The sequence below is a fragment of the Marasmius oreades genome, chromosome 8 (genome assembly GCF_018924745.1).
Source record: "Marasmius oreades isolate 03SP1 chromosome 8, whole genome shotgun sequence".
Taxonomy (NCBI): Eukaryota; Fungi; Basidiomycota; class Agaricomycetes; order Agaricales; family Marasmiaceae; genus Marasmius; species Marasmius oreades.
Window position 1 is genome coordinate 58,427 of NC_057330.1, and position 26,912 is coordinate 85,338.

At 45.2% G+C, this 26,912-nt stretch overlaps 9 protein-coding genes across 9 annotated transcripts; 3 read left to right on the forward strand and 6 right to left on the reverse strand.

Annotated features, from left to right (window-relative positions):
• Positions 1–485: 485 nt before the first annotated feature.
• On the reverse strand, positions 486–1,499 carry E1B28_011944 (uncharacterized protein). The gene is made up of 3 exons (XM_043157003.1): positions 1,350–1,499; positions 992–1,289; positions 486–929 (listed from the first exon to the last, which is right to left on the reverse strand). Exons 2-3 carry the CDS (start codon positions 1,137–1,139, stop codon positions 802–804), a joined length of 276 nt encoding a protein of 91 aa, XP_043004368.1. The 5' UTR covers positions 1,140–1,289; positions 1,350–1,499; the 3' UTR covers positions 486–801.
• Positions 1,500–1,620: 121 nt separating this feature from the next.
• Positions 1,621–3,278, forward strand: E1B28_011945 (uncharacterized protein). The gene is made up of 5 exons (XM_043157004.1): positions 1,621–1,776; positions 1,844–1,941; positions 1,994–2,397; positions 2,466–2,509; positions 2,581–3,278. Exons 3-5 carry the CDS (start codon positions 2,204–2,206, stop codon positions 3,153–3,155), a joined length of 813 nt encoding a protein of 270 aa, XP_043004369.1. The 5' UTR covers positions 1,621–1,776; positions 1,844–1,941; positions 1,994–2,203; the 3' UTR covers positions 3,156–3,278.
• Positions 3,279–3,307: 29 nt separating this feature from the next.
• E1B28_011946 (uncharacterized protein) lies at positions 3,308–5,640 on the reverse strand. The gene is made up of 8 exons (XM_043157005.1): positions 5,130–5,640; positions 4,865–5,074; positions 4,747–4,803; positions 4,545–4,696; positions 4,279–4,487; positions 4,106–4,219; positions 3,884–4,040; positions 3,308–3,824 (listed from the first exon to the last, which is right to left on the reverse strand). The coding sequence occupies exons 1-8, from the start codon at positions 5,599–5,601 to the stop codon at positions 3,378–3,380; spliced, it is 1,818 nt and encodes a 605-aa protein (XP_043004370.1). The 5' UTR covers positions 5,602–5,640; the 3' UTR covers positions 3,308–3,377.
• A 2,522-nt stretch (positions 5,641–8,162) lies between these two features.
• On the reverse strand, positions 8,163–9,134 carry E1B28_011947 (uncharacterized protein; the record flags this gene model as incomplete). Its single annotated transcript, XM_043157006.1, has 2 exons — positions 8,163–8,967; positions 9,016–9,134. The coding sequence occupies 2 exons, from the start codon at positions 9,132–9,134 to the stop codon at positions 8,163–8,165; spliced, it is 924 nt and encodes a 307-aa protein (XP_043004371.1).
• Positions 9,135–10,983: 1,849 nt separating this feature from the next.
• E1B28_011948 (uncharacterized protein) lies at positions 10,984–11,454 on the reverse strand (the record flags this gene model as incomplete). Its single annotated transcript, XM_043157007.1, has 1 exon — positions 10,984–11,454. One exon carries the CDS (start codon positions 11,452–11,454, stop codon positions 10,984–10,986), a length of 471 nt encoding a protein of 156 aa, XP_043004372.1.
• A 39-nt stretch (positions 11,455–11,493) lies between these two features.
• E1B28_011949 (uncharacterized protein) lies at positions 11,494–11,778 on the reverse strand (the record flags this gene model as incomplete). The annotated part of the gene is made up of 1 exon (XM_043157008.1): positions 11,494–11,778. One exon carries the CDS (start codon positions 11,776–11,778, stop codon positions 11,494–11,496), a length of 285 nt encoding a protein of 94 aa, XP_043004373.1.
• Positions 11,779–12,113: 335 nt separating this feature from the next.
• On the reverse strand, positions 12,114–13,463 carry E1B28_011950 (uncharacterized protein; the record flags this gene model as incomplete). Its single annotated transcript, XM_043157009.1, has 4 exons — positions 12,114–12,524; positions 12,591–12,755; positions 12,819–13,042; positions 13,091–13,463. The coding sequence occupies 4 exons, from the start codon at positions 13,461–13,463 to the stop codon at positions 12,114–12,116; spliced, it is 1,173 nt and encodes a 390-aa protein (XP_043004374.1).
• A 3,204-nt stretch (positions 13,464–16,667) lies between these two features.
• On the forward strand, positions 16,668–19,162 carry E1B28_011951 (uncharacterized protein; the record flags this gene model as incomplete). Its single annotated transcript, XM_043157010.1, has 11 exons — positions 16,668–16,802; positions 16,873–17,090; positions 17,141–17,325; positions 17,377–17,639; positions 17,694–17,878; positions 17,936–17,947; positions 18,000–18,090; positions 18,139–18,355; positions 18,411–18,662; positions 18,715–18,849; positions 18,891–19,162. 11 exons carry the CDS (start codon positions 16,668–16,670, stop codon positions 19,160–19,162), a joined length of 1,965 nt encoding a protein of 654 aa, XP_043004375.1.
• A 1,599-nt stretch (positions 19,163–20,761) lies between these two features.
• Positions 20,762–22,280, forward strand: E1B28_011952 (uncharacterized protein; the record flags this gene model as incomplete). The annotated part of the gene is made up of 5 exons (XM_043157011.1): positions 20,762–20,901; positions 20,954–21,093; positions 21,146–21,306; positions 21,365–21,806; positions 21,865–22,280. The coding sequence occupies 5 exons, from the start codon at positions 20,762–20,764 to the stop codon at positions 22,278–22,280; spliced, it is 1,299 nt and encodes a 432-aa protein (XP_043004376.1).
• Between the last annotated feature and the right edge of the window lie 4,632 nt (positions 22,281–26,912).

Sequence of the window (26,912 nt, forward strand, 5' to 3'; positions counted from 1 at the left end):
TGAAGGCTGTTAAGAGGCCGCTATACCTGTTTTGTTATGAGCTCGCAGGAACGGCTAGCGAAGACTCCAAGACCCCACCGACGATGTTGAGAAGTCCTTGCATGTCATGCCGTAGCTTCATTGTTGCCCGAGTTGTGCAGGGCCATATCAAGCATGAGAGCGTAAGGATATGCGCAGAGGTTGTTGTTGGTAGTGCAAGGTACTATGACAGTGTTGAGAGCTGCCGAAGTAAGACGAAGGTGGGTAGGAATGGGTAGGTGAACGATGAAGCTGAAGTTGAAAGAAAAAGGAGTGAGACCTCGATACCCGCACGTGAGGAGTCCGAGGTCCACTATTGACACATTGTTTGTCTATCTGCCCCGGGCCTCCGCGTAGTTTTCTCTTTTCAAGTCCAGCTAGCTCATACGATTGACATTGAATATGTGCTGAGTTATCCGTAAGGAAATGATATAGGATTACAACAATTCAAAGTACTGTATCATTTACTCAAACAGATTCCTATATCCTCAATAATTGGGACGCGTCTTGAGACTTGAATTCGACTATTTCGTAGATAGCCTCCGGCAGTCGGAGATAGTTGACCCCTACCAAGTTATTAGCAGTCCAGCGTTGTGATTGAACATTCAGTGTAAAATTGGGAGGTGTCAATCAAACTGTACGAAGACAGCCTTGAGCACTGGAGCAAAACAGGTTGATGATAGGTTCCCTGGAGGAACTCGGGAACCAGAGCGTATCCCCCTCGCAATGCCGCCATTATCAACGCATTCCCCGGCCAACTCGCTGACGAACTCAGTCACTCAATCACCAAAACACTTGCTTAGAGAAAGTACCCGTGGCAGTAAGGTTCCCAGCTAGAGGTGATGGCGTCAAGGCCCTCCCGTTGGAATCGACCTTTTTGCGCGCTGCGACTGGAAGTTGGATTTGTGCTGCTGGGTGTGCGTTATAGATGCTAGGTGAAAGCGAAGGAAGTTAAGAATGACAGAATTAGTACCTGAAAGCCGCAGCGAGAATTTGGAGACCAACGCTCTAAGTTGGATAGTAGAGCGGGTAGTTGCGCGGTAGCTTGAAGCCATCGCCGTGTTTGGTCGAGAGTGACAAATTCGGGACCCAGTGGCCATACGAGTCCGGGAGTTTGTCATGAGACCGTGGCTACAACATCGGATCCTTACTAAAATGTCTGAGGGCGTTCGAAATTGAGTCTTGAAGCTTGATCCGTACTCCAAAATGAAAAACCTTCAGTTGTTTCAATTCATTGAGAAAACAACGCAGGTGGTTTACCGTGCCGTGGCCTATGATGTAGATATGACTGTTACCAAGGGAAGTTCAGGATAATACACTCGAATCCGCACCAATAATCATTCTAATGTGTAGGACAGCTAGTGCTACGCAGAGAATAGTTTCTTGTAAGCAAATGCTTTGAAAAAATTGACGTCAGAGTTGAGATCGCTCCTAGGTGTAATTTGTTGTTCTTGAGAGGGGGACAGCCTGACAGGTAGGACAGTGAGAGAAACCAAGAGAAACGGCGTTCCTCGCCTAAAACAGCTATCGGACCTTGCCGGCCACGTGCTGCATCCTACACGTGCTGCCAAGTTCAAGCGCTCCAAGCGCTCTTACCATCGCTGACAGTTCTCCCGGTGCCTCATAGCCTACCTGACAGGATTTTTCTCAGTTGGACCTGAATCTTAGCCTCTATGTCGATGATTCAACGCCGATGCTAAATTCTAATGATGCTCAGCTTGAATGAATCTATCACTCAAACGCGGGTTATGGAATAAGGTGACTCTACCGTGTCGTGGTGTCTCTTCTTTGTGGTACTCAAACCGGAACTGATGCTTCTATGCAGGGCTCAAGTCTCCGGTTCACTGTTCTGGACCACCGTCTTTCGATGACGTTGTGATGAAATACTTCAACTCTCAGGAGGTTTGAATCTCATACTCCAGGGTGAGTCTTACGCTCAATTCTCGACCTGTCCCCCTGTTGAATTCTGAACAAGCTCCAAAGGGGCTTTTCTTGTTCTCTTGAAAGGAAATGGAACGACTTTCCAACACAGCGCGGCAATCTACTACCAATTACGACTACAAGTTGAAATGCCCGAAAATCGTATAAAAGAGCTCAGCTCTTGACGTTCAATTCCTCAGCTTCCACTCGAGCTCTATCTCTCACCACATCACTTTTCCAAACCAAACCTTCTTCTTTCTTCACCATGCAAGCCAAATTCGCCGTTCTCCTCGCCTTCATTCTCCCCGTCGTCATGGGTACTCCTCTCCCCGGCGACGACAACCACAACAAGAACCCCCACTACCCCGGAGGCGATCACCACCGGTGCCTTCCGGAAATCAAGTACCAGTACTGTTGCTACGGGGATAGATGTTCTCCTTGCAACGAGAAGGATACTTGGTGAGTTCTTTCATTCCTCGAACGTGTGTAATAGCTTCATTTCTGACGGGTTCTTATTTGACTCACAGTGAGGGAGATCATGTTTATTGTTGCCATAATGATGCGCTTCAACGTACGTTTTTTCTTTCGTTCAATCTCTTACCATCCGCCATGATTTGCTGAACCCTTCGCTTTTTTTCGCAGACGGCAAATTCGACAACAAATGGTGTTCCAAGGTTGTGATGCCCAAGAAAGATCACTGCAAGAAGGAAGGTAAAGGTGACTGGAAGGAGGGCGGTTGGAAGAACGACGATTGCGATGATGATAAGGATTGGAAGGATGGCCACAAGGACAGGAAAGACGACAATTGTGACAATGGCGATTGGAAGGACGGCCGCAAGGGCGGAAAGGACGGAAAGGACGGTCACAAGGACAAGGACTGTGGCAAGGACTGGAAGGACGGCAAAGACTGTAAGAAGGACAGGAAGGATGGCAAGGACGGTAAAGATGGCAAAGACGGGAAGCACGACGGAAAGGACGGTCATAAGGATGACGGTAAAGGCGATGGCAAGAAGGATGGTAAAGATGACGGCCACAAGGGTGACGGTAAAGACGATGGCAAGAAGGGCGGTAAAGATGACGGTCATAAGGGTGACGGTAAAGGCGATGGCAAGAAGGATGGCAAAGACGGAAAGGACGGCCACAAAGGTGACGGCAAAGACGATGGAAAGAAGGACGGCCACAACGACGGCAATAACTGGAACAATGGCAAGTACTAGTGGGGCCGCGCCGAGTGAGCGAGTTGAAGCTTGAGGCGTAGTTTTGATTCGCAACGGACTTTGTAACTTCACTGTACTTTTTGTACCTCGAATTTGTAACACAACTTGTTTCTTTTGAACGAACAACTTTGTGCTTTTCGTGACGTTGCTTAGGGTTCAACGTCTGATTGAATTCAAAAACTTCGTCGTGATCAAGATATCAACATTACAAAAATTAAGTTATTACGACTCGGCAGGATTAGGCCCCAACTTCAAAATTACCCTCGGCAATTTCTTGTACGCTCCCATCCCCGCACTCGTAGCAATAGTTGTAGAGGTTGCCTCAGAATCGACACCATCGCTCTCACTCTCTGCAGAACTGAGAACTGGTAACGTGTCATCCGTTCCCGCGACGGACGTCGTGCTTATGGACTGCTTTGGTGGAGACGTAGTCGGGGTGGAACTCGCGAACGCTGTCTTCGCCTTTCGATCCCTTAGAACCCTCGTAGGAGCGGTAGCGATAGCAGTAGCAGCTTTGGTTCGGCGAGATGAAGCTGCTAGAATAGCTGCTCCAGCAGAGTCTATGGAAGAGAAGATATCCGAGGTACGGTCTACCCACCCGTCGTGTGATGCACCGATCCCAGAGGGTCGGGCTGACCGAGCATTACGCTTTTTGATAATCTTCTCGGCCTGAGTGATTATTAACGTTTAACGGCAAGGCGAGAGAAGAAGGGGTTAGAAACACGAACCTTCTCTAAATTTTCGGCATGCCACCAATGACTTATAGCTCTTTCCGCTCCTTCGGAAACACCTACCATTCCGCAGAGATGTGCTAGAGTACCGCTTATAAGGGCTTTATCACTATATCCACCTTCCAAGACGCTGACAAGCCGACCTTTCGCATATCTAACCGACCAGCGGTCATTATCAGCATGATCTAGTTAAAGTATGAACGTGAATAAGGTTCTCACTGATCAGCCAACTGACATGCATCCCTCGTGAACCGATGGTAGAACGACACGGGTACCTTTCTGCCATGCCTAGACATGGATGTATATTCGTATTCGCAGGCGTCCATACCACAACTGTCGAGGAACCGTTTAGTTTATCCGAGAACAACGCGTCGTGACTTCAAATTCCTTACCTGATAAACACCAACACATCTTCCCCAGGTCCCCCAGTAACATCCAAAAATTGTTCAGCCTTCAGGATCAACCGAGAATAGTTACTTTCATACAGCTCGTGGAAGCTCGGTTCGTCCTCATAGGCCTCTAGATGAATGTTTTCGATCCATTGTCCATGGGGGCCGTTGATAGAAACAGAGGCGGCTTGGACGAGGTCTGGCTTTCCATCCTTTAGAATGGATCAATACATTACTGTGGATAATGAAACGGAGAACACTCTGCTTACCTCACAAGGGAATGACAGGATATCGTGAATACTCCCGTAATACACTTTCATTCCTGGTTTGGTCGGCGGGGCATCAGGCCCAGATTCAGCTTCCAACGTTTGACGATAGGTCTCTTCGTTGATTCCCCATACGATGGACTGGGTGCCGTTACCTGAACCTCTCATCAATACACATCGAAATTAGAGAGCTTGTTGAGCCTACCGTGATGTAAATCGATGTCGAATATAACTACTCGAATGATTCCGTGTTTGAGGTTGGCTACGAGTATGTGGGTTAGAGTTGAAAGAAGCATAATGTCCAGTCATACCATGCGCCGCACCGACAGCCACATTATTCACAAAACAGAATCCGCATGGTGTATCCTCTCCACAATGATGGCCCGGCGGTCGTACCGCAACGAACGCTCTTTTGATGTTCGTCTGGGAGGAGGAGGATGCGGATGCCGGAAGATTGCCACTAATAACGGTATCGACCGCTTCGCAGACGGTTCCAAGCGCACCTTCGATAGCGTTCATCGATTCCGGGCATACTGTTCTCCAAATCCTAAAACTCCATAGTCGAAAACTGAATAACCATCGACTCACAGTATAAGTCTCCCTGAGGCAAATTTCCAGGTATCTCCGACTCTCCACGTCCGACCTTTTCCTCACTTTCCTTCGCCCAATGATGTAACTTCTCCAAATACACATCTCCTTCGAAATCGCCGTGGATGTACTTCACCGCAGGACTTCCGAGAAGCTGCATAGAAGCCGAACTGTGAATCACTGGAATACCTGCGAATGTAGACGCCGTAGCGGTGCTAGTGCCACTAGCAGCTCCATCAAGCTTCAAGCGTTCCATTACACTAGCCAGATCGTCCGTTCCAGAATGTGTGACTAATTTTTTGTCGTCGACCTCAACAATCTCTTCTAATCGAGCAAGAGCTACTGCAAGCCCTAACTTGACAGCCCTCAACCGTTCCGGTCTTTCGACAATGTTTGAGATATCTCGCGACCGAATGTATTTATGCTTATAACAAGCATCCTGTAAAAATATAGCTGGAGGGGAAGTGGTCATTCGCTTTCGCTGAGGACGCGTTGTGGTTGATGGAAGAACCTGATTTGACCGGCGGTTATCGATGAAGTCACAGGCACGTGAGATCATAGGAGTCACGTCGCATGGTTATGTGACACTCGCGTTTAAAAAAACTCCTGCGAATTTCTCAAGCCACCGTATCTCCGCGGTCAGTCAAAGTGAAAGACTCTATTCAAGCTGTCAAGCTGTCATGGGTAAAAGACATGCCTATGCTGTGCTTTTGCTGGGCTGTCTTTGTCAAACCACCATCCCCATCTCATTCCCACTGTCCCACTGCTCCTTCCTACATCTGGTTTTTTTATCGCTCAATGTCAGACTCAAGCTATCAAAAAATGGAGGTCCTTGCTGGAGCATCCAAGGTTAGGATTGGTGCAGTAAATAATTCAAATGTTGGAAGAGATCAGATCAACCATTACTACACAATCAACAAGGCTCAGAGGAAGAGGATCAACAAGGGCTTACCTGAACTGTCTGAAGCATGTATCTTTGTTATTCAGACATACACTAGTACACTGAACTTTTCTTCTCTAGTTCACTGAAATCAAAAGGGGCAATATATACAAGGATAAAGATGTCTGTTACACTTGGAAATTGATCTCAAATGGGAAAGACAAAACTGAAGCAGCTGTCTACACTGCACAAATAATGATGGATGGTTGCTTTGGGAACAGCAAGTTTACAGTCAAGACTTATCATGGACAAAATGCAATAAAAGTCAGTACTGAGTATAGAAGTTTGATCTTTATTGCTGGGTTTATAATTATATTTAACAGGAATGGTGGCAAGATTTCCTGTGGTGCTCTAAGGATTGGCATGGGTATGCTATATACACCTTCAGATGTGAGAGAGAGAAAAATTTGAAATAATTTGCCAGGAATATTCCACTCTTTGGTTATAACAAGTCTTCAGTTCCTTTGTTAATATTTCATGGAGGTATGACTTTGCAGATGGATGAATTTGGACCCCTTGGTAATATAATATTTCCAGAGCTCATACCTCTTGCACACATTGAAGGCAGACTAACTTTTGTGGGATGGCACTATATTGAATTACTGAAAGTGAGTGGTCAGTATGATCCTCTTCATACTAGACACCAACCAATTTATAATATAGAGCAGCTTGCAATGTGCACCAAATCAGCTGTGGGTGGATACAATCAAAGGAAAATTCTGTTGTGGACCAATTGGGCCTGAATGCTGTACACATTATGATGATTATGCTGCTACCACAATTCCCCCAGACATGGAATTCCTCAAAGAAGATGTGGTCATCCGATACTTCTATAGCAGGCAAGATGATTGGCGGTTTCTTGGCATGATTGGCAATAGCTGTCACTTTGAAAAACTCACAAAACAACCTACAACCAATCATATTCAAGTCATCTCAGATTTGACAGACTTGACAATAGCATCTATCTCAAATGTAACATGGTGGAGTTTCAAGGGTTGTCTTGGCAAAAGACAAGTAATGAAAGACAGGTCAACAAGGTAATTGTCTAAACTATAATCTGACATTTATTAACCAACCTGTTGCCAGGTTCTGCCTTAGATGTGATCAGCACAATATAGGAGTAGAATCTGACAATGAAGCAGTATCTTGGCTTTCACAAGCATTGAGCATATTCAATGCTTATAGGATCTCATTGGATGAAGATCTTTCTACATACAGTCAGTATTCATTGAATATCAACAGACTTCAGGCTAATGTTCTCAGAGCTCATCTTTCCTTGCTTTAATCTTATGGGCACAGTTCAGAAGGTTAAATGCAAAAAACAAAGACGCAAACAATATGAATCAATTTATATATTCTTCTTTCCTTCCCGATCTGCACTTTCTTATCACTGGTCTCTCAATCCAACTGGCCAAACACCACTGTCACTTGATATGTGCAAGTACCTTGGCCTTCCTTTCAAGCTTTCTATCAATGTGACTCACTACCAATCATCCTGGTCCACTGAGGCCTACAAAACCCTATCTGATTATCAAATAAGAAGAGGGTTTGACCTTAAAAGCATGGAGTTTGCACAGTCTCTTGGACGACATCTATTTGAAGTTGTTACAAGTGAAGAACACTTCCAACAACTCAAAGGTGAGTAGTAAATTGCTAAATTTTTCTATGATTTGACAAAGATTCACCATTGCTGTTAGTTAAAGTAGGGGCCCAACAGCTTGCAGCACAGCGCACCCAAAACGAAGTGCAGCATATAGCACAGTGAGTGCTAAATGCAGCACAGTCAACTTCCGAGCAGCACACCCAACCGGAAGTTATTTTCCGAGTGTGCTGCCGCACCAGTGACTGTGCTGCATCTCCACCTGTTTGTGCTGCATTTCACACTGCATCGCACTACTACAATTCAATACCCAGTCTCAATTTCCAGGTTTGCTGTATGTACTATTTTACACAGTTTGGAGATACAAGAAGGGGTATTGAAACACAAGAAGGGGTATTGTAAATAAATGATACAAATAAGGGGTACAAGAAAGTCATCAATGTATCTACGGCTACATACATTTCTATAAGTAATACAAGAATTGTTGTCCCTCTCACCGTGATTTTGGGTTGAACTTCGACCACACCTCGTGTGCTGCACTGTTTAACAAGCGTACTACGCAACAGTCCACGGGCAAAATCTTGATCAGCTGCCAGGTTTCGTGCACTTTGCCAAGTTGAGGGTCAACTGGTAATGCCCAGATTTCCTCTCTGATTGCCGTCACCTTCGTCAACAACGATCCCTCATGCTCTCCATGTACAGCAAGCATTGGAAGTTTTGTTTTCTTGGTAGGACGGATAAGCCCTATTATCATATCCGGCGGTATTCTCCCTCTCAACTGTTGCCACTTTATGGTTAACCATCGACGTTCTGAGTTCCCATGCCTCCAGAGGAAGATGTCGAATGGCTTGGACCCGTCATAGAATTTCCCATTCAGGTCGGGAATCGTGCCTGTCAATGTTACCTGGAAAGAGAGGCACTCAGTGACATCTGGCAGCAGGTTGTACAGGTCATGTTGGCTGCGATGGTGGGATCTCCACCACTCAAATCCTGGTCCCGTCCTCAAAGGACGTACTCGCTTGTCAGCTTGAGGGTTCCTGCTATCCATATCGGCAGTCGGTAATTTATCATCGTGTTCGGGGTTCCAGACATCGATACCACTATCGGTTGAGGTGGAAGCTTTGGGGTCACGAAGAGGAGGAGGAGAGTCCATTTCCCTTCGAGGAGGTTCCAGCTCTTCCTGGAGGACAAGTCTCGACCTGAACTGTTCAAGACAAGGGATTGCTGGGTGAAGAAAGTAGGGGGGAGGGAGGAAGGCTTTCGGTGGTGGATCTATGAGATGGAGGGGTAGAAATAGTCTGAAGATAAGGTCAGTAACGGCTGTATTTTGAATGAAAAATACATACCTTGCATCTACAACATCATCGTAATCAATGATGAAGGGTGCACCCAACGCGTTCACGATATTGCTCCTGGCATGTATACGCAGGCCACTCGCGGTCTTGTTGGAGAACGTGACATCCATAAGCTGGTATTTGCCTTTGAACTTCCCTCTCCACACGCAGATAGTCCACCACTTCCACGGACAGGTAAATGACCTTGACAACGCTAAGGAGCGGTTTGCAGAGACTCGGGCGACTTGGTACTCAGCGATCACCTGCTTGATAGCGTCTTTACCCAATCCGGAGAATTTGAGTGCTTTGACAGTAGCATCTTCTGCCCACCTTGCACATAGAGCCTCAATCTTTTCTACGGTAGGGATTGCTCGTACAAAATTATGATGAACAATGAATGACCCTAACAACTTTGGAGATGATTAGAAACAAAGAGACTAAGTAACTGAAACAAGACTTACAGTTTCCTCATCTACTACCCAGGCATATACATGGTTACTTCTTAGCCCTATTAAGAGACCGTTAATGCGACTTAGTTGACTATGCTACAAGGTTCTTTTTGCACTTTAAACGGTGCTACGGAGCGATATTTATCGTATTAAGAACTAGAGTGAGCCCGAATTGCTAGTTAAAGCTAGTGCTGCTAGTAGAATGTGCCGTAGGCGCAGCTAGACCAGTTAGAGAGAGCCGTAGATTGTGTCAGAAAACTGTATGACCGTTCGAAACCTGTAGAACACTATGAGCAGAGGACTTAAGCAGTATTTCACCGAGTTCTACTCTCTACATTCTATTATGCACTGGCATATCAAGGGATTGTACTATTAGAAGACTTGTAGTCTTCACAGAACTGTTCGTAGCAGAACTTAATGGAGTCAAAAGACCTTCATACTAGGAGAACCTACTTCTACGGAGGATTTAGTTGACAAGAAATCGGACATAGGACCACGCAGACTAGGAGAAATTTGATATGACCGTAGATCGAGTCCTGATCTGAGGAAAAGACAAAAAGACATGATACAGATCCCAGATCACAGATAGAGTATCTAGGAACCAGGCAGGAATGAACAACGGATCTCGGAGTCCGCGCTGTTCATGAGCTATGGCGATTCGGAACTCTGGATCCATATGCTGGAACTACTTGGACACACAAAGTCCATATGATTTGATAACATCGAAATGCAGGATAAGGTCCGTAGGCAGGAAATACCATATGGTACGCCTATGTAGGTCCATTCTACATGCTGAAACAAGAATGAAGCACGGTCCAGATTGGTCCAAAACATATGATTTGAATACGGAAAAGCTCCGTAGACAAGATTCTGCACATGTAGCAGTCCCTAGCGATAAGACTCCGCATGGATTCGTAGCTACAGTGCATTATTTTTAGAGATAAAACAAGTAGAGATAGGATTACAAAGCTAGCGTAGAAGTAGTATAAAAGCAGCTCATGTATCCGTAGATAAAGGAGTACTACCCGTGCATAGGAAAGTCCTGAGTGGGTTGCCCGTGAGTAACTGCTCTTGACACCAATAGAGAGATTTGCCCTGTCTTTGTGCAGTGAAACGATAAGATTTGATTTGAACTATACGAGACCGTCGAGGTCAAACTAGAGAACTATCCGTCCGTAGGCCGCCGAGGTCTTGATTACTGTTTCGTGATCCGTCGAGGGTCTTAGCGTTCGTGTCCGCCGAGGACTTAGTTTTCGTGTCCGTCGAGGGCAATAGTCTCCAATCGTTCGAATTAGTCTTACTGTAGACAAAATTCATAGTCCCACTTAGTCCACTGGACAATAAACAGAGCCCCTACAAACCCTAGAATCCCCGTAGCTGTGGTGTTTTACACTTGCAGTTACACATTGATTTCATAAAACCTTCATATGATATTGAGACTGTGATCTTGTGCGTAACCTTTGCCAAGCAGTCCACCCTTGCAATCTTTCCTGGTGTGTGGAGTTATTGATAGACTTTACATGGAGGTTTACTAGTTTTTGGGTTGATTTGGTGTTGGTGCTACTTCCGTAGCTCTGATATTAGGTTGACTCTTGAGTAGTATACTTCGCCCATTACCATCAAGATTGAGACTGATGGAGTGGACATAGTCTCCTGTGTTCCAGCACTTATAGACGTTCCACCCCAGCCACTCCTGGACAGGGTCAATGGAGTCTGTCGTCGAGATCATTATGCCATGCTCTGTCACAGCAGAGACCCTCCCCTTCTTATTTCCATCCCAGGACTCTACAACCTTATCCACAAAGAAATCCATCTTGTCGATTTTCGGAAAGAATTCCGCAACCAGCGGGTGTTGACTGTATACGAAAAAACAGATCGCATCCCAGTCATACGGTCCAGTCGTCTTCGAGACGCAGTTATTTCGGGCGTACCTGATCATCAGGCCATGCTCAACACCCAAGCCACCTGCGAGCAAGGTTGCTACGCCGCCTTCAGGTAGCATCTTTCCTGCCAACATCATGCGGCTATAGTCACCCATATGTCAAACACCCAACCTCATCAACATCTTTGTAGGTCGTGCGGTCAACAGAACGTGCAGATTATCCTCCAGAAGTACAGCCACCATGAGGGCCAGATCTCTAGCAAAGGAAGGGTGTTTCAGGGAGACCCATGTCCCCTGTTGTATGCCCCGATCAGGAGGAGGGAAGGTAAGGGATTGAGCACTGTCAAGCAGGTCTTCCAACAGGGTCATATCGAGGCCGTAAAACGGGTTCCCTCTGGAATGACGGATTGCATGGTGACTTGAGAGGATCTTGCCAGCTTTCATGGGATCTGGGGCATCGAGAAAGAGATATCCGTCGCCTGTGAAACGGTACACCGCAAAACGAACCCCATTGAAGGTACAGGTGGTAACTCCGGGAGGGTATTATCCGGCGGGCCAGTGGGAGACAGCATGTTTCCTTCGTGTCCCCAGCTGGCAATAGAATTAATGTAGCTCCAGGACACTGTTATCCAGCTGCAGGCACGGGTGGATGAAGGCTGGAATACACGTAGTATTTGACTGATTTGGAATGTATTTCAAGCCTGTTTGAGTATCCATAATATATACCATCAGCCGCCAAAATTTCGTATATAAAGTATATACCACTATTCAATAAAAGGCTAAACCGACGTGTTCACCCCTTCATCTGTTACCACTGTGCGTGCTCGTTTACCGCGTCCATCGTCAGCATTATTCTCGGCTTCTCGCTTCTTCTCGGCTCTCCTCTGCCTCGTCGCCTCTTTCTTTTTCGCTAAAGACCCTTGCAACTTGCTGGCTATCTCGAGATGCTTTTCCAAACAGTTTGGGAAGAGTGGTTCTGTGGTGCACAGCTCACGGGGGAGTACATGTCGTATCAGGTGGGCGTTGTGAAAGGAATGGAGGTTTATCAGGTATCGACCTTCTTCTTTGTGTTCAATAAACGACTGAGTCTGTTCCGTCTCCTTTCGCTCGTTCATGCGTTTTCGAACACCTGTGGCCTCACAGCCAACGCTCCGACAATCATGCTGCATATTTTGAAGAAAACTAATGTCCTGAGATTCGAGAACGAACAAACCAACTTTAGCTCATATAATGAGAAAACCAGGCTGGCCACTTACCTCCGTCGGTATGATTACATAGCTCACTTCATCTTGTCTTCTGTATACATAAGGAAGGCCGAAAAATTCATTCTTCTTGGGTGCGACTGAAAATTCTTCAATGATTGTGATGCTTGTGTTTTCTCGTAAAAGAATGTTGCTGATCCGACCGACTGACGGCGTATGCTAATATGTATTCAGCATCGTGTTGATATGCATAAGAGTGTGAGGCGAGTGTGAGGCACTTACAGTGACTGGGGATTTGAAGAAAACCCAAGAGCCCACGGAGCAAGAATCGCCAGAAGCTGCCACAGCTTCTTGACATTGATTCCAGATGGAATTCGTGTCATACGAAGTTGCGTTGATGGCATTCTTTGCAAACGTATCACTCAGCTTGACTTTGTGGCGTTTGTTCCAAATTTCTTCTGGAGTTCCATTCGGCCTGCGTCCAATGGAACATTGAATTACTGTTCCTAGGTGGATCTCATAAGTAAACATGTATGCCAGTGAACTGGTCTTACCTGGTGCAGATATCTCCTTCTTGGACCAACCAAGCATCCCTCGAAGAATTGAATGGCGTTTGAGCATGTTTTTTACTCCAGATCCTGACTGCGTCCATTTTTGATCCTTCACGTTATACCACCACCCACCAGACAAACGGTGCTTGAGACCCTCTTGGTTTCCAATCTGCTTAGCAATGTCACGACTGGGTGCACGATGATTTGATAGGACCGAGCACGCTCGGAAAACGCCATTGTATGATTCAAAGCTTTCTGTTGCGACACCGAGTAAAGGTCCAAATGAGCGGATATCTTCTACAAGGTGTCCTAATAAGTGAAGCTTGATTTTCCGCAGGATCTTGGTTGCATCAATAGTGCTCAATGTCGTTTGCATAACGTGAGTTGAACCTGAAAACACAAGAAAGCGCGTCAGCGAAGCGTTTGACACCAACAATATTTCATTCAGAAAAAGCATTCATAATACACTTTTCTTTATGAATTAACAACTTAATTTTCCTTTTTTCGGTGTAGTAACTACTAATACATGTTCTTTATAATTCTACATACTTGTATTTGATAGTAGGGCAATGGAAATCTCACCTGAGTTAAAGACGAGGCAGCAATGATAGAGGTAAGAGGCAAGGCTGGATTGCTGTACGTAGAGTCCCATGGTTGTTGATACACAGACCGTGCTTTGGGGGGAAACAACCACATGCTTTTTCCCCACACGCTGCCGCATGAACTTCACGACATGTCGAGAGGTTCAAGTTGAGGTTGTTCTGATTGAGTGAGTTAATTCAAAGACTCACAAAAGTAATAATTTAAATATACATAGTCACCCAAATGCAATTTCGAATGTTTGATTGGAATGTGAAGATTTTGTACCTAAATTGACTTAGTATTGAGGGCGAGATGTATGTATGATAAAACATTAGTTAGTAACGACTACCTATCGACTGTAAAGCCAGAACTTACTCTTTACTAGTCAATATCATTGTTTTACTAGGAACATTTGTCATTATGTTCACCGGGAAGGGATTCGAAGAGTATTTTTATGTCAGATGGGCCATGTCAATGTACGGGATTGAGGAGGTGTTGAATCTGTGTGATCGGATTTGGGATATTATGTATAATATAAGGCTTAGTTAGTAATGACTCACCAACTACCTATCAACTGTAAATCTCGCTTCATCGACATTGTTGTCGATGAACAGTGACTTCAATCTGATCCTGTTGTGCGAGTTTTGGTTTTCTCTATGGGATTTCTGGAATGGGACGTAAACCACGCAAGGATACTTCATGTGGTCATATCTTGACGATAAAATCGAAGCATGAGTTATTTGTCGTTCAGATGAAAGAGGCCGGCTTCACGTCGATGTAGCAAAAGATGTATAACCAGCGATCTGCACTTGGTGGCACCTTGGAAGATGGGCATAGGACGTGAAATCAACAAGAGCAAAGATACACGGTCTCTAAGACTCTGTGCGTTATTTTTCAAAGCCCTTGAATGTCCGAGTCAGATTCAGTTATTTTTTGAAAATTCTAATCGCAAATGACAACTTACGTGTTCAACACAGGGATATCGAGGATTGGGGTCACTCTTAGCGTAGCGAAAGGTCCGCTTCCATTTTGTGAAGTAGGCAGTCACCTATTGGGAAAATGAATGCCTTTTGAACTTTGACGGAAGCGCACGAACAGGTATCCCAGCACCAGGACACAGATTCAAGTACCTATCCTCCTGTTCCCGTCACAACTAGTTAAATCTGAGACTGCGCCGTCGAATTTCTCCACCGTCAGATGGATGTAGGCGCATGGAAAGTTCAAGTCCCCATCCTCCTGTTTCTGCCGCAATAATCAAATCGCAGACAATGCCGTTGAAGTTCTCCGCCATCAGATGGATGTCTACACGCACAGAATACCAATGGTAGATGGGGATGGTAGGTCTTGCGCTGCCTGATTACAGGTCCCAGCCATGAAGAATGGATGATTAATTGTGTGTAATCCATTCGCGACTTTGAAGAATCGATCTGGCGATACATAGCCATATGTTCATGTTCAAGGTGCTGTTATGATCTTCATTACCAGGTAACAAACTTCGAAGTGCTGTGACCATTGATAGAAGTCCTGATCCAAAGGAAGTTTGTCAAGTGTGATATTGTTTCCCAAGAACCTCAAGAACCAAAATCGAACGTGAGTTATCCAGCGTTTAGATGAAAGAGGCCGCAACGCACCACAAGACATGGCCGGCTTTTTTCTACTATCTTGACATCAATTTATGAAGGTCCTGACATATACAGAAGGGGGATCAGTTCAACCCCACATAGTGGCTTCAACTTGATGTGATCAGGGCAGCTACTAACAGAAGAATGTCGCTTCACCTACGATAATTAAATTGAAGTTGTACAAATACACCCTTAATCATCGGGAACCTTGATCGATTCTTAATCGTGTTCAAGCTGTTTTGTCTTGTAGGTACTAGATATCATACATTACATGCCTATCTACTAAAATTAACAGATCTGGATGAAAATGGCGGCGATTATGATGAAGGTAGGAAGAAACACGGGCATGCTGTGCATGGAGTCCTGTGTGTGCGGATAGCCAGTCCATGCTTCGGGGGGAAGCAGGCATGTGCTTTAAATCGTGGGAATCAAGCATGTGCTTGTTTCCCCCCAAAGCACGGTCTGTGTATCAACAACCGTGGGACTCCATAGCACAGCATGAACACCTTGCCTCCTACCCTCATCATCTTCGACACCGTTGTCCATTCAACGATGTTTGTAGCCTGTAAGTTCTTCCATTCATTTCTAGTAGTATACAAAGTTTGTAGTACATACAAAAGAATTAAAAAAAAATAACTCTAAGTACCGAGCAATATGAAAAAGCGTGCAGAACGCAAGAGCTGAAGAGCCGTAAGGCTGAGGACACCCCACGTTCCTCGGGATCGAGCCAACAGTCCCTGCATTACTGCCATTATTTCTCTCTACATTCTCTTCACTGAGTTGCAGGCAAAGCTAACGCTGGTTTATTCGTTTACATAGTGGTTGCCGGCGTTATCAAGATTGACAACAACGCAACAGCCTTTTTGATCTCAAGACTGAAGCGGCGAATCAATAGTGGGCTACGGGATCTGGAGCAGGTAGCGTATGAGAGTTGGAAGGTGATAGTGAAACGGTTCAGAAAGTACGTTATGCTCGCTTATTTGTCATAGCAACATACCACTCAGAGACATGATTTGACGTTCTTTACCTCTCCTCTTGACTCACCCCCTTCTTCCTTTCCTTCTGAGCAAATCTCAGGAGAAGGTCCCGATGGTTAACCATCGGAACACGACTCATTCATGGCCATAGAAGATCAGGCATAACCCTCTTCCCAGGTACTCAAATCAAGCGAAGGTGTTGTGTTATCATGGACCAACAGCACAGGGACGACCAGAAGCGACGCCATATTGCCTAAACATAGGGTACGCTATATGTTTTTTCCCCTGTCTATGCAGCTTTTGAAATTGATTCAGCTGTGAATTTCCAGTCTTTATATCCGTATAGTTATCAACCTGCGCCGGAGGTCTACACAACTGCAAACAAGGTGTGCACTTTTAATGCGAGATCAGAATCTCCTGTTTTACTCACAAATTCCCTCTCATAGCAAAGGATATATCATGCCCCACTCAAACGATGACGTCTACTTCATCGAAAACCAAACCCTCGCTACTATCCAAGAATTCCATTCCCATGTAGGTCGATATTCATTTTCCATACATTTGGCGCGTTTTCTCATGCAGGTTTACCTATCTTCCTTTTCAGATGTTCACGGAGGTCTATCAACACGCGAACCCAGCCGAGTTCATGGATAACGACTGGATTGATGTTGCTAAACTTCGAAAATTTCTTGCAACGCGTCCTGCGTGCGTAGTTGTCAAAGAGGAACCAGATCGAATATCCATGTCAAGATCGCTTCCAATTAAGCAGGAACCCGGTGAGGGGGTCAGTATTGACCTCCAGTCGGAGACGAATGGCCCACAGTATGTATTCACCATCTGCCAATGAACCAATCATTTTAAATGTCAAGTAGAACCACTGTCTATAAGATCAGGGACCAAGAGGTCCACGAAATTCTTGATTCCGAAGATGAGCCCAAGTCTTCCACTGTCCAAAGAAGACGCTCACCTAGCGTCATTTCTCTCGATAGTGACAAAGAGTTTATCAACGACATTAAAGAGGAGACGGGCTCTTCTCCAGCACCTTGTGCAGAAGAAGGTCAGATTCAAATCTCTGTCTGCTTTTGTCCTACTGACAACACACTCATAGTCACCTGGGAGCCTTCTGACACCTTTTGGCCACAGGATATCACGTCTCAGGTTCACCCGTTGGTCTCTGCTGACTCCCCTCTTCATGTCACCAGACAGTTGGTAGTAGAGAGATTGGAGCGGCTCTCTGAGATTCCTTCTGCGTGGCCAGTCCTAGACACGCCGACCGCATACATCTTGGACCTCTCAGACCCAAAACATCGCTTGTATGAACAAGACAAAGGAGGCTCTGTGTGCATGCCCGACTTTTTATTGAAGCAATATGTAAGTGAACATCTTCAGAAGCTCTGCGAATGAGATCTGACTGGATTAACCCAGGATAACGATTTGTGGAAGAGTTCGAGTGGAAGAGAAAGTGGAGTGGCCACCACACTCGAGCCGGGTACCGAAGCGGTGACATGTTTTCGTGCCAGGCTCCTCTGTAAAGGCGCTTTCCACTGCAACTACCTCTCGGATGACCTGATCGCTATCGAAAGACGTGGTGTAGAGCCTGTACACCAACCGTGAATAGCTGAGTTACAGGCTGCAATGCGATAAGCAGACGGTTCTACTCCTGAAAGTAGAGCTGCTATGTATGTGTCTGTAGTATACCATCTCGTTACATCGGTCTAATATTTACTTCAGATATGCAGCTGTTGTAACGAAACCATGCAAAGGAGTGGATCCGACGACTATAGTACAATGCTCGGGTCTTCCAAAGATCCACGAACGAACTGTAAGTGTATACGTTCACGCAAAGCATCTCACTCACAATCACTGGCAGGACACACATGGGGTTCGAAGCCACTTTGTCGGCTGTTCAGGCCACTGGCCTGACTTCAAGATCAGACATCGTACTTCGATTATTCCACCTGAAATAAATGTGGAACTCTTGCAGAAATGCCTCAAACATGAGCAACTTTGTGAAGGCCAAGACAAAGACTCCCCATCGTGTGGAACAATCATTCCTGCTCGTGTGGGCAAAAGGAAAGAGGAATGTTGTAAGTCCTGTTCGCCATATTGACCTTATGCAAAAATAACCCCTTCTGTTCTCAGCATTCGCCCACATCGTGGATGGAGAACATGTCACTGCCCTAATGGTTCCAATGGACTGCCAGACACGGATGACCATCTACATTCCTCATGACAAGACTATCAAGAAGGCGATCGTTGTGTTTCCTGGTAACTCCGCACACTCGCATCCAGTTCTTCTGCTATGGAAGGCCACTCAGGATGTCAAGGAAATGTTTGCGAAAGCGGTGAACAAACATGGCGTGTTAGGGGCAACTGTCTCAAAGATTGACACATGTGAGTATCCATACAGACAGTTGACTCGTACAATCTAACAAATGTCCCGCAGTGCCTATTGTGAAGCACGAGCTTAATGGAAAAAGCCCGGCAGCCTTCCATCCAGCCCTCTCCAGTAGTCGCCTGAAGCGTGAGCTGATAAAGGCTGAGCAGATTAAGGCCTATCCAGCCAGTTTAGGCCTCACTGGTACGTTGCCTCGCAATGAATCCACTAACAATTGTGTGTAGGGGCATATGATTTGTTTCACTCCAACAAACGTCTATCACCAGAAGAGCGATACATCCATACCTTCATCGACGAAGACAGATATGTTTTTATCCTCACGTATTTCAAGGCCTTATTGGAACTGGTTCATCAAGTGCTGTCAATTGAGTGTGACACTACCTTCCAACACGTACAAGAAGTCGTTTTTTGCAAAGGCATGAACAATCAAGAAGAGCTGGAGATTAATGAATGGGAAATGGTGATATTCTACAAACCCGTTAATAACTCTTTGTAACACCACTAAATATGGCTAGTAAACACACCTCAAGCACGAAGTGCGCAAACCAAAACCACACCAAGAAGAGTATACACAAGTGTAAGGGGTGGAGGTCGGTATTCTTAAGGCTTTAGTTTTCACTAAGAGGCACCAAGAAAGATAGAATATGAGGGGTCTTCAGTTTTATAGTAGTTTCAATCAAGGTTCTTTCACTACAAGAGTGACAATATGATTCACAAATCCCAAAATTCGATATCTGACTTTTCAACAAAGCTTTTACAAGTCTTTGCCGAAGTTCGGTTCCAAGTTCAATATCCAAACTAGACAATAGCAATCCAAATTCAATATAAGTCCAAATTGACTTCAATATCCAGAGTTCAATTCCAAGACAATATGCCAATACCAAATTCAATTGCAATAATCTAATCTATCCTTCCAAACATAGAACACCAACTTCAGTGAAGACTGGGGCAAAGGTCAAATCTCGAGCGAATCCTAGTAGGTGAACTGTGTCTCCTCTCGTAGGTTGCTGGGGAAAATCCCTCTTTCCTGCCCTCCTTATATACGGTTTTTCTAATAGATAATAGTAAAAGTCCAAAATATGTGTGAAACTGGCAAATAATAATGAAATCCCTTTCAGTCGAACAGAAACTCGCTTAATCGGGTATAATACAAGAGTTTTATGTGCTGAAGTGCTAAATCAAATATTAAACTGAATATCTGTTCCTTGTTTCCTGGTTGCGATGTAGGGACTTGACTTCGCCGAAGTACCCGACATATCCGCATTCTCCTGTTTTTCCTAGGGAACGAGTCCCTGTTTCAGGCGTATCCATTCTTCCTGTTCCTGTTCTATTCCTTTTTGGAGAAGATCTAGCCTCGATCCTAGGCCCTGTCCCCAAGGTTTCTCTCTTGAAATCAAATAACACGTGCACTTCGCTGAAGTCCGTGTTTCCTTGGTTTTCCGAGAAATTCCTATTCTTTCCGTTTTCCATTCGTGAGAATCGGATGTTCCTTCCTTTATCCTTGTTTGGATTTCTATATCCGAGAATTCCATATATCCGAGCAGTCCAACCAGACTTCATTGAAGTTTCAATAAAGTGGATAATAAAATCCCTATGTTCGCTATGAGCATTCCAGGAGTAAGAGGAGGCCTTCCAATACAAGAACGAAGGTTTTTAAACGGCTGCTTCCCAAAGTTCGTACAGTTTTCTGAACTTCAGCGAAGTCTCTCATCTTTCCTAATTTTGTACATTTCGTACGGATAAAGTCTCTTGTAGAGGCTCATGCTTTAACTAGAAGTGCGGGCTCACTCTAGTCCTATTAATCCCATAATTTATAACTCATAAGTGTTAAAAATTGTATAAATATGCATCTTTAAGGTCTTTTCCGATTTATATCGCTATACCGTTCAACGAGGTGTGTTTTCCATACGATTATAACAGAGCTAGCTTAAGTGCTGAAGTAAATATAGCACTCACAATAATGCGCATATACACGAACCGCCATGATACCACTTCTTATGAGAAGCTCTTTGACGCGGTGCAGAAAATAACGCTTGACTTGACTGGTCAACCTCTGGCTTTCAAGCGTCTATGACCAGAGGGTAATCTACTTGCAATGGTTGTGGATATGGAGATAGCTCAGGTGAAAGGTGCCGCGGTGTCGTTCGCCAAGTCTCAGGATGTCTCCTATAGCAAGTTGAATGGAAAGTGTTTGCCTCCATACTTCATCAAGCTATGTCATGTTCATGCTAAAAGGTGAGAGTGGTTACAAATATCATTAGCTTTTTACTAATGATGCTTTCGGCAGAGGCATACACGACTTCAGACTTAAACTGACAAAGAAGGACTATCGCCACCTTGTGAACTATATGAATCACATCAAGACGAAAGAAGACCTAGAAAGGTTTCATGTCTTTGTTCTATCCTTCAAGATTCCAGCTCTGACTGGTAAGTAACACCAGCCTTGCTAATACATTTTAGGAGACTAACATCCTCTCAGCTTGGTGGAAGCACAAACGGTCAATTGATTGGATTATCCCATGCACCATTGGTGGCCTCTCCCCCATGGGTCCAGATTGGGACGAAACGCCAAATCACACCAATGCTGGTGAGGGGCAACATGCATGGTCAAAAGAGAGATCATTCAAGCATCAGAAAATTGTTTCGGCAATTCAAACATAAGTCTTCGCAATGCTGTCTTCAGTTCAGTTGACATTAGTTAACCCTATCCTTTAGAGGTCGGGATATAGACACAGCAACACTCAAAGAGGTGCAGATGGTCCGGGAAAGTGGGGTGCCATCTAACACGCACAATGAGCTTGTAGACCATCAAACACGCAATGCTACTCGTCGCAATAATCGGGCAACAAAAGCAAGAACGGCGGAAAAACAACAGAATGCAACTGCTGAGCTTCAAAACAAGTTAGATTCAGCGCAGGACGAGTTGAAGCTTGCGAAGGCAAGGAGGGATGACCTGAAGCAGCTGCTCAGAGATTCAAGGATGGCGACAACCTCCTCTGGTGCTCTTCACAAGATCAGGATGCCGAAGAAGAGGAAACTGCAAGAACTCTCGAGCTCAAGCGGTCGAGTAAAGATTTGGAAACAGACAAAGAAGGCAAAGAAGGCTGCAAAGATGCAGATTCAAGACGAGTCTGATGACGGTGCGTTGCATTTCAGCTGATTTATGGGCCACACGTTTTCTTATAGAACCTTTTGCAGACGACTTTGAGCTGCTGTCACTGTCTGATTTGTTCTGTGAGCCGCAGAATTCAAATGGCTTTATGGCAGATGATCCAGTCGCTGAGAAACCAGCAGATGAGAATCTCGGGATGGTTCAGGATTATCAGCCACTCCCTCAGCCTGAGGATGTGGCTGATTCTACCAAATTCGTGGTCTCTGGGTCATCCAACACTACTCTCACGGCTGTCGCTGATGCAGGAACTCAAGTCCAGGACCGGCGTACCAAGCGAAAGGAAAGAGACGTACCCGACGTTTTGACCATCATTCAGGGGAATGCGAAGCGTAGCCGCAAACCAACTTCAAGGGTTGCCGAGGCAGAAACCCAGACTCTCGCCACTGCCTCTATGAGCAAGCTGGTTTCATTTAGAAGAAAACCTGGCTCGAGAAGAGCTTAATCAATAAAGTTAATTAGTAGTTTCAATTTGACTTCAATTTTTAGTACATTCGTTTGGATGTAGCGGTTTTTCTTAAGTTTGCAACAAGTCTTATTTACTTATATTACTAGACGTTACTTAGTAAAATAAGAGTAGATTTATGTACATACATACTATTACTAACCAACTTAGAATACATGCGAAGCAACACATCAGGAGTTCAGCTTGCAGCACAGTTGCACACCCGGAAAATAACTTCCGGTTGGGTGTGCTGCTCGGAAGTTGACTGTGCTGCATTTAGCACTCACTGTGCTGCTGTGCTGCACTTCGTTTTGGGTGCGCTGTGCTGCACATTGTATAGCCCCGTTAAAGTAGATGTTGGAAGTGAGTTTCTATCTTCAAATTACAACTATATTTAGTCCCATACCAATCCTCAATAAAGTGAACAAAGCACTTTATTAACCCACAGAAAGCTGGTGGTAAACTACACAGTTCTACAACTCATCGCCTTTAAATCCACAACTAATTCTTTCGGTTCAGAATCCACATACATATGAATCACATAAATCATTCTACACAAACATCTCCAATACAGTGGTTGATACTATTTCTCATGTACAAATTTCTACCTTTAAGTATGTTCAAAGTATATAAAGTATCTGGTACTGGCTGACTGGATGTACTGCTTGCCTCTGGATATATGCCAATATCTGTGTAATATTATGTTAAAGAGAGGTTGATACAAGAGGATGCAAGTATCATTACAGGTGATGTACTGCCTGATAGCAATAATTCTTTTCTAACAACATACTGTACACTGTGCAAAATAGAACAAAACAGAAACTCAGAATACAATCACTGTCAGGAGTCAATCCTTGGGTGAGGCGAGCTGACAATTGAAGGGGAAAAAGGAATGACTCCTAGGTAGGATTGACCAGACAAGAGTGAAGTTCTACTGTACACTTGGAGTACTTATATACTACACTACTTAAGGGGTAAGGAGTCGAGGGGCAGGGGCCTCCCTATCTACGATGGTCTACGGCGATCGCGAGTCAGACAGAATGGTCAACGGTAAGGGGCCGAAGGGGTGGAAGAGAGGACGATCGCAAGGATCGAAATGATCAAGCTCGAAGGCGGGAGAGGTTGTGATAACACATGAAGTACTATGGAGGAGTACTCGGAGTATGGCGAGTTCATGACATTACCCCCCCCTTAAGGGCCTTCGCCCTTGAAGGCTTCGTGGTTATACCATATACCCAAGGCTGACTTTTTTGAGTACTTTTGGTGTAATTTTCTCGTGGTCGAAATGGCAGGATTGCGCTAATTCGTCGGGGAGCACCCGGGTTGGAACGATGGAACTTTTCAATCATTTTCTTACAACCATCACCAAGGTTGTCAACCGGTTCCTATGTGGATTCCGATAATGGATAAGTGAGCCATTTAACGAGATAGTGTAAGACAGAGGTTTTCGTCCGGCGATTGTACACCATCTTGGAGTCCAGTATTTCTTCCATGTCCCACACAGCTTCGCCGTCCTCAACACTTGCTGGTTCTCGGGACACATCTTCTTGTTGGTGCTTGGCAACGGAAGGTCGATGACCGGTGAGGAGTACCGTATGGAAAACACTGTGTACTCGCTTCCATGTCACGGGGAGGTCCAACTTGTAGGATGAACTGCCGACCTTCTCAATAATTTTGAAGGGGCCGTAGTGTTTATCCCCAAGCTTCACAGATGGCTGTTCTGTTCTAAAATTCTTCCCTTCGAGGTAAACCAAGTCTCCAGGTTTGTAGTCCTCTGCTGGCCTTCACTTGGTGTTGTAGTACTCCTTCATAAGTTCTGCACTGCGACGGAGGCATGCTTGTGCATCGTCGCAGGCTCGGTTAAGCCGGGTAAAGAATTCTTCTGCCGTTTCATTGTTCGTCTTCATGAATGGTTTGGTTGCCTTTCGAGGGTGGAAGCCACACGTTAGATAGAACGGGGAGTACCCAGTCGAACTATGGGTGCGATCGTTGTAATAGAATTCCGCCATGGGAGTCCATTCGTCCCAATCGTCTTGTCTCCAATTACAAAAGACTCGTAGGTACTGCTCGATTTCCATGTTGACACGCTCTGTTTGGCCATCTGTTTGCGGGTGATAGGCTGTTGATACGTTCATCTTGATACCCAGGATATCGTACAGCGCCTTCAAGAACTTGGAGATAAACACTGTACCCCGATTGCTGATCACCCATTCTGGGAGACCGAAATCTCTCCAAACCTGATCAAGGAAGAGCTTCGCAATTCCTTTGCTATCAACTTTGTCATAAGTGGGTACAGCACGTACTCTCTTACTAAGTCGATCAACCACTACCAGTATAGTGGTGTACCCATGAGCCTCTGGGAGTTTGGTGATCAAGTTGCAGGATATATACTGCCATAGTTGACTAGGGACGACATTAGGACTTAAGAGTCCTCGTGGTTTACCGGGAAAAGTTTTGGTTCTCTGGCAGGTGGGGCATCCCCTAGCATATGCTTTGACATCCCGATAGATTGTGGGCCACCAATAATATCATAGTATAAGTTCGGTGGTTTCTGCCTGTCCTGGGTGTCCCGTGAAGTAGGGTCGTGATGAAATCGAATAATCTCGTGCCGCAAGCTCTTTTCAGGGGGTACATAAATCTCTGTGGTTCTCGATGTTGCCCTTGTTTTCTCCCATTTCTAAGACCTTGACTTCCCATTTTGCCTTGTGTCTTTTGATCTCTTCCAGAAAGTGGTCCCTGGGAGTACCTTCGGTACTCGCGGCGTGAATGGCGCGAAGAAATTCGGGTTTTAAGAGGACAATGTCTCTGTTATCATTCTCCCCCCTCTCATGGCCTTTTCGTCTCAAAAGTAAGTCCGGTTTAGTCTGCGATTTTCCCGGTTTATGAACCAGTACAAAGTCGTAATCCACTAGAGTCACCGACCATCTCACCTGTCGTCGATTGAGGGTTTTTGACATCATAAAGTATTGTAAATTTCGGTGATCAGACCAGATTTCGAATTGTACTCCATTCATGAGATAATGCCTCCATTCTGAGAGTGCACACATGATAGCCAACATTTCCTTGTCGTGGATGTCATAGTTCCTCTCGGTTTCGTTCAGTCCTTTCAACAGAAATGTGATCGGCACCCACCCATCCTCTTGCTTTTGGGATAAGATCGCTCCCATTGCAAGTTCGAGCTATCTGCCTCAACCCTAAATGGTGCATGATTGATAGGGAAATGGAGTACCGGGTCCGAGCATACTGCGTCCTTTAGCGAGTCAAATGCTTTCTGCTCAGGGCCTTCCCAGTTCCATACATGCTCCTTTTTTGTCAAGTCGTTCAAGGGTCGGGAGAGGTTGGAGTACCCATGAATAAACTTTTGGTAGAAATTTGTGAAGCCTAGAAAGCTTTGAACTTCCTTCACGCATTCGGGCGTTTCCCACTTTCTTATTCCGTCAACCTTTACAGGATCCATACGTAGACGGCCATTCCCAACGATTAAACCCAGGTACTCAACTTCAGCTTTATGGAATTCGCACTTTTCTGGTTTGAGGTATAGGTTATGCTCCTGTAGAATGCGGAGTACCTTGTCCACTGTCTCTCTGTGCGAGTCCATGTCTTCACTGAAGATCAGGATATCGTCCATGTAAACAATAACCTTTCCAGCGATAACGAGATCTGCAAAGATTTCGTTCATCATAGTTTGGAAGGTTGCGGGGGAGTTCGTTAGGCCAAAGAACATCACCAGGGGCTCGAAAAGGCCCCAGTTGGTCACAAATGCTGCCTTTTGTTCGTCCCCTTCTTTAATCCTGATATTATTGTATCCCCATTGTACATCTAATTTTGTGAAAATCTTGGCATTCCAGAGTTTATAGAGTACGTAGGAGATGAGGGGAATGGGGTACTGATTCTTGATCGTCATTGTGTTCAGTTTGCGGTAGTCCTGTACTGGACGCAGTTTCCCGTCTTTCTTTTTTACAAAGAAAAAGGGCGAGGATATGGGGGACTTGGATGGGTGAATATGTCCGGTCTTCAGGTGTTCTTCTATAAACACGTCAAGTTCCTTCTGTTCCTCTGCTGACAGTGGATACAGTTTACTCTTGAAGGGTTCCGAGCCTTCCTTGAGTTCAATGGCATGGTCCCACTTCCTTCGCTCGGGTAAGGAGTCGAAATCTCCTTTTTCAAATACCGAGCGGTACTTTTCAAGGTACTCCGGGGGTACCATTTCTTCTATAGTCCTTTTCCCTTGTTCCTGTGCGTACTGGGCAGCTAGTTCCGCCGCTATGCTCCTTGCTGCGCCAATCTGTTCCGCTTTCTCGTCTTCGAAGCGAATTTGCATCATGAAGATTCGATCCTCCTTTTTGATATCTTCAGTATCTTCTTCCTTCCATATTTGCCACATTCGGCGACATTTACACTCTGGCGGGCATCAATTAAACTGAAGGGTCCCCTTTTTCCAGTCCACCGTTGGGTTATGATGCCGAAGCCAGTTATACCCTATGATCACATCGCTTTTTCCCGTATCGGTTACAGCGAACGTGGTGACTTCAGTGTGGTCCTGGATTGTAATTCGAAGTTTAGCCATGTGGGAAATCCTGCCTGCACGATTAGGAGTACCATCAGTGTTATAGACAGGGATTGGCCAAGCTA

Excerpts from the sequence above, each read along its gene's own strand:
- E1B28_011944 (XM_043157003.1), bottom strand. The coding sequence starts at position 1,139 with ATGACAAACTCCCGGACTCGTATGGCCACTGGGTCCCGAATTTGTCAC. Across the intron at positions 930-991 it reads ATTCTCGCTGCGGCTTTCAG|CAGCACAAATCCAACTTCCA; the intron begins GTACTAATTCTG and ends ACGCACACCCAG.
- E1B28_011945 (XM_043157004.1), top strand. The coding sequence starts at position 2,204 with ATGCAAGCCAAATTCGCCGTTCTCCTCGCCTTCATTCTCCCCGTCGTC. Across the intron at positions 2,398-2,465 it reads TGCAACGAGAAGGATACTTG|TGAGGGAGATCATGTTTATT; the intron begins GTGAGTTCTTTC and ends TTTGACTCACAG. Across the intron at positions 2,510-2,580 it reads CCATAATGATGCGCTTCAAC|ACGGCAAATTCGACAACAAA; the intron begins GTACGTTTTTTC and ends TTTTTTTCGCAG.
- E1B28_011946 (XM_043157005.1), bottom strand. The coding sequence starts at position 5,601 with ATGACCACTTCCCCTCCAGCTATATTTTTACAGGATGCTTGTTATAAG. Across the intron at positions 5,075-5,129 it reads GCCTCAGGGAGACTTATACT|TATGCCCGGAATCGATGAAC; the intron begins GTGAGTCGATGG and ends TTTGGAGAACAG. Across the intron at positions 4,488-4,544 it reads TCCTGTCATTCCCTTGTGAG|GATGGAAAGCCAGACCTCGT; the intron begins GTAAGCAGAGTG and ends TCCATTCTAAAG.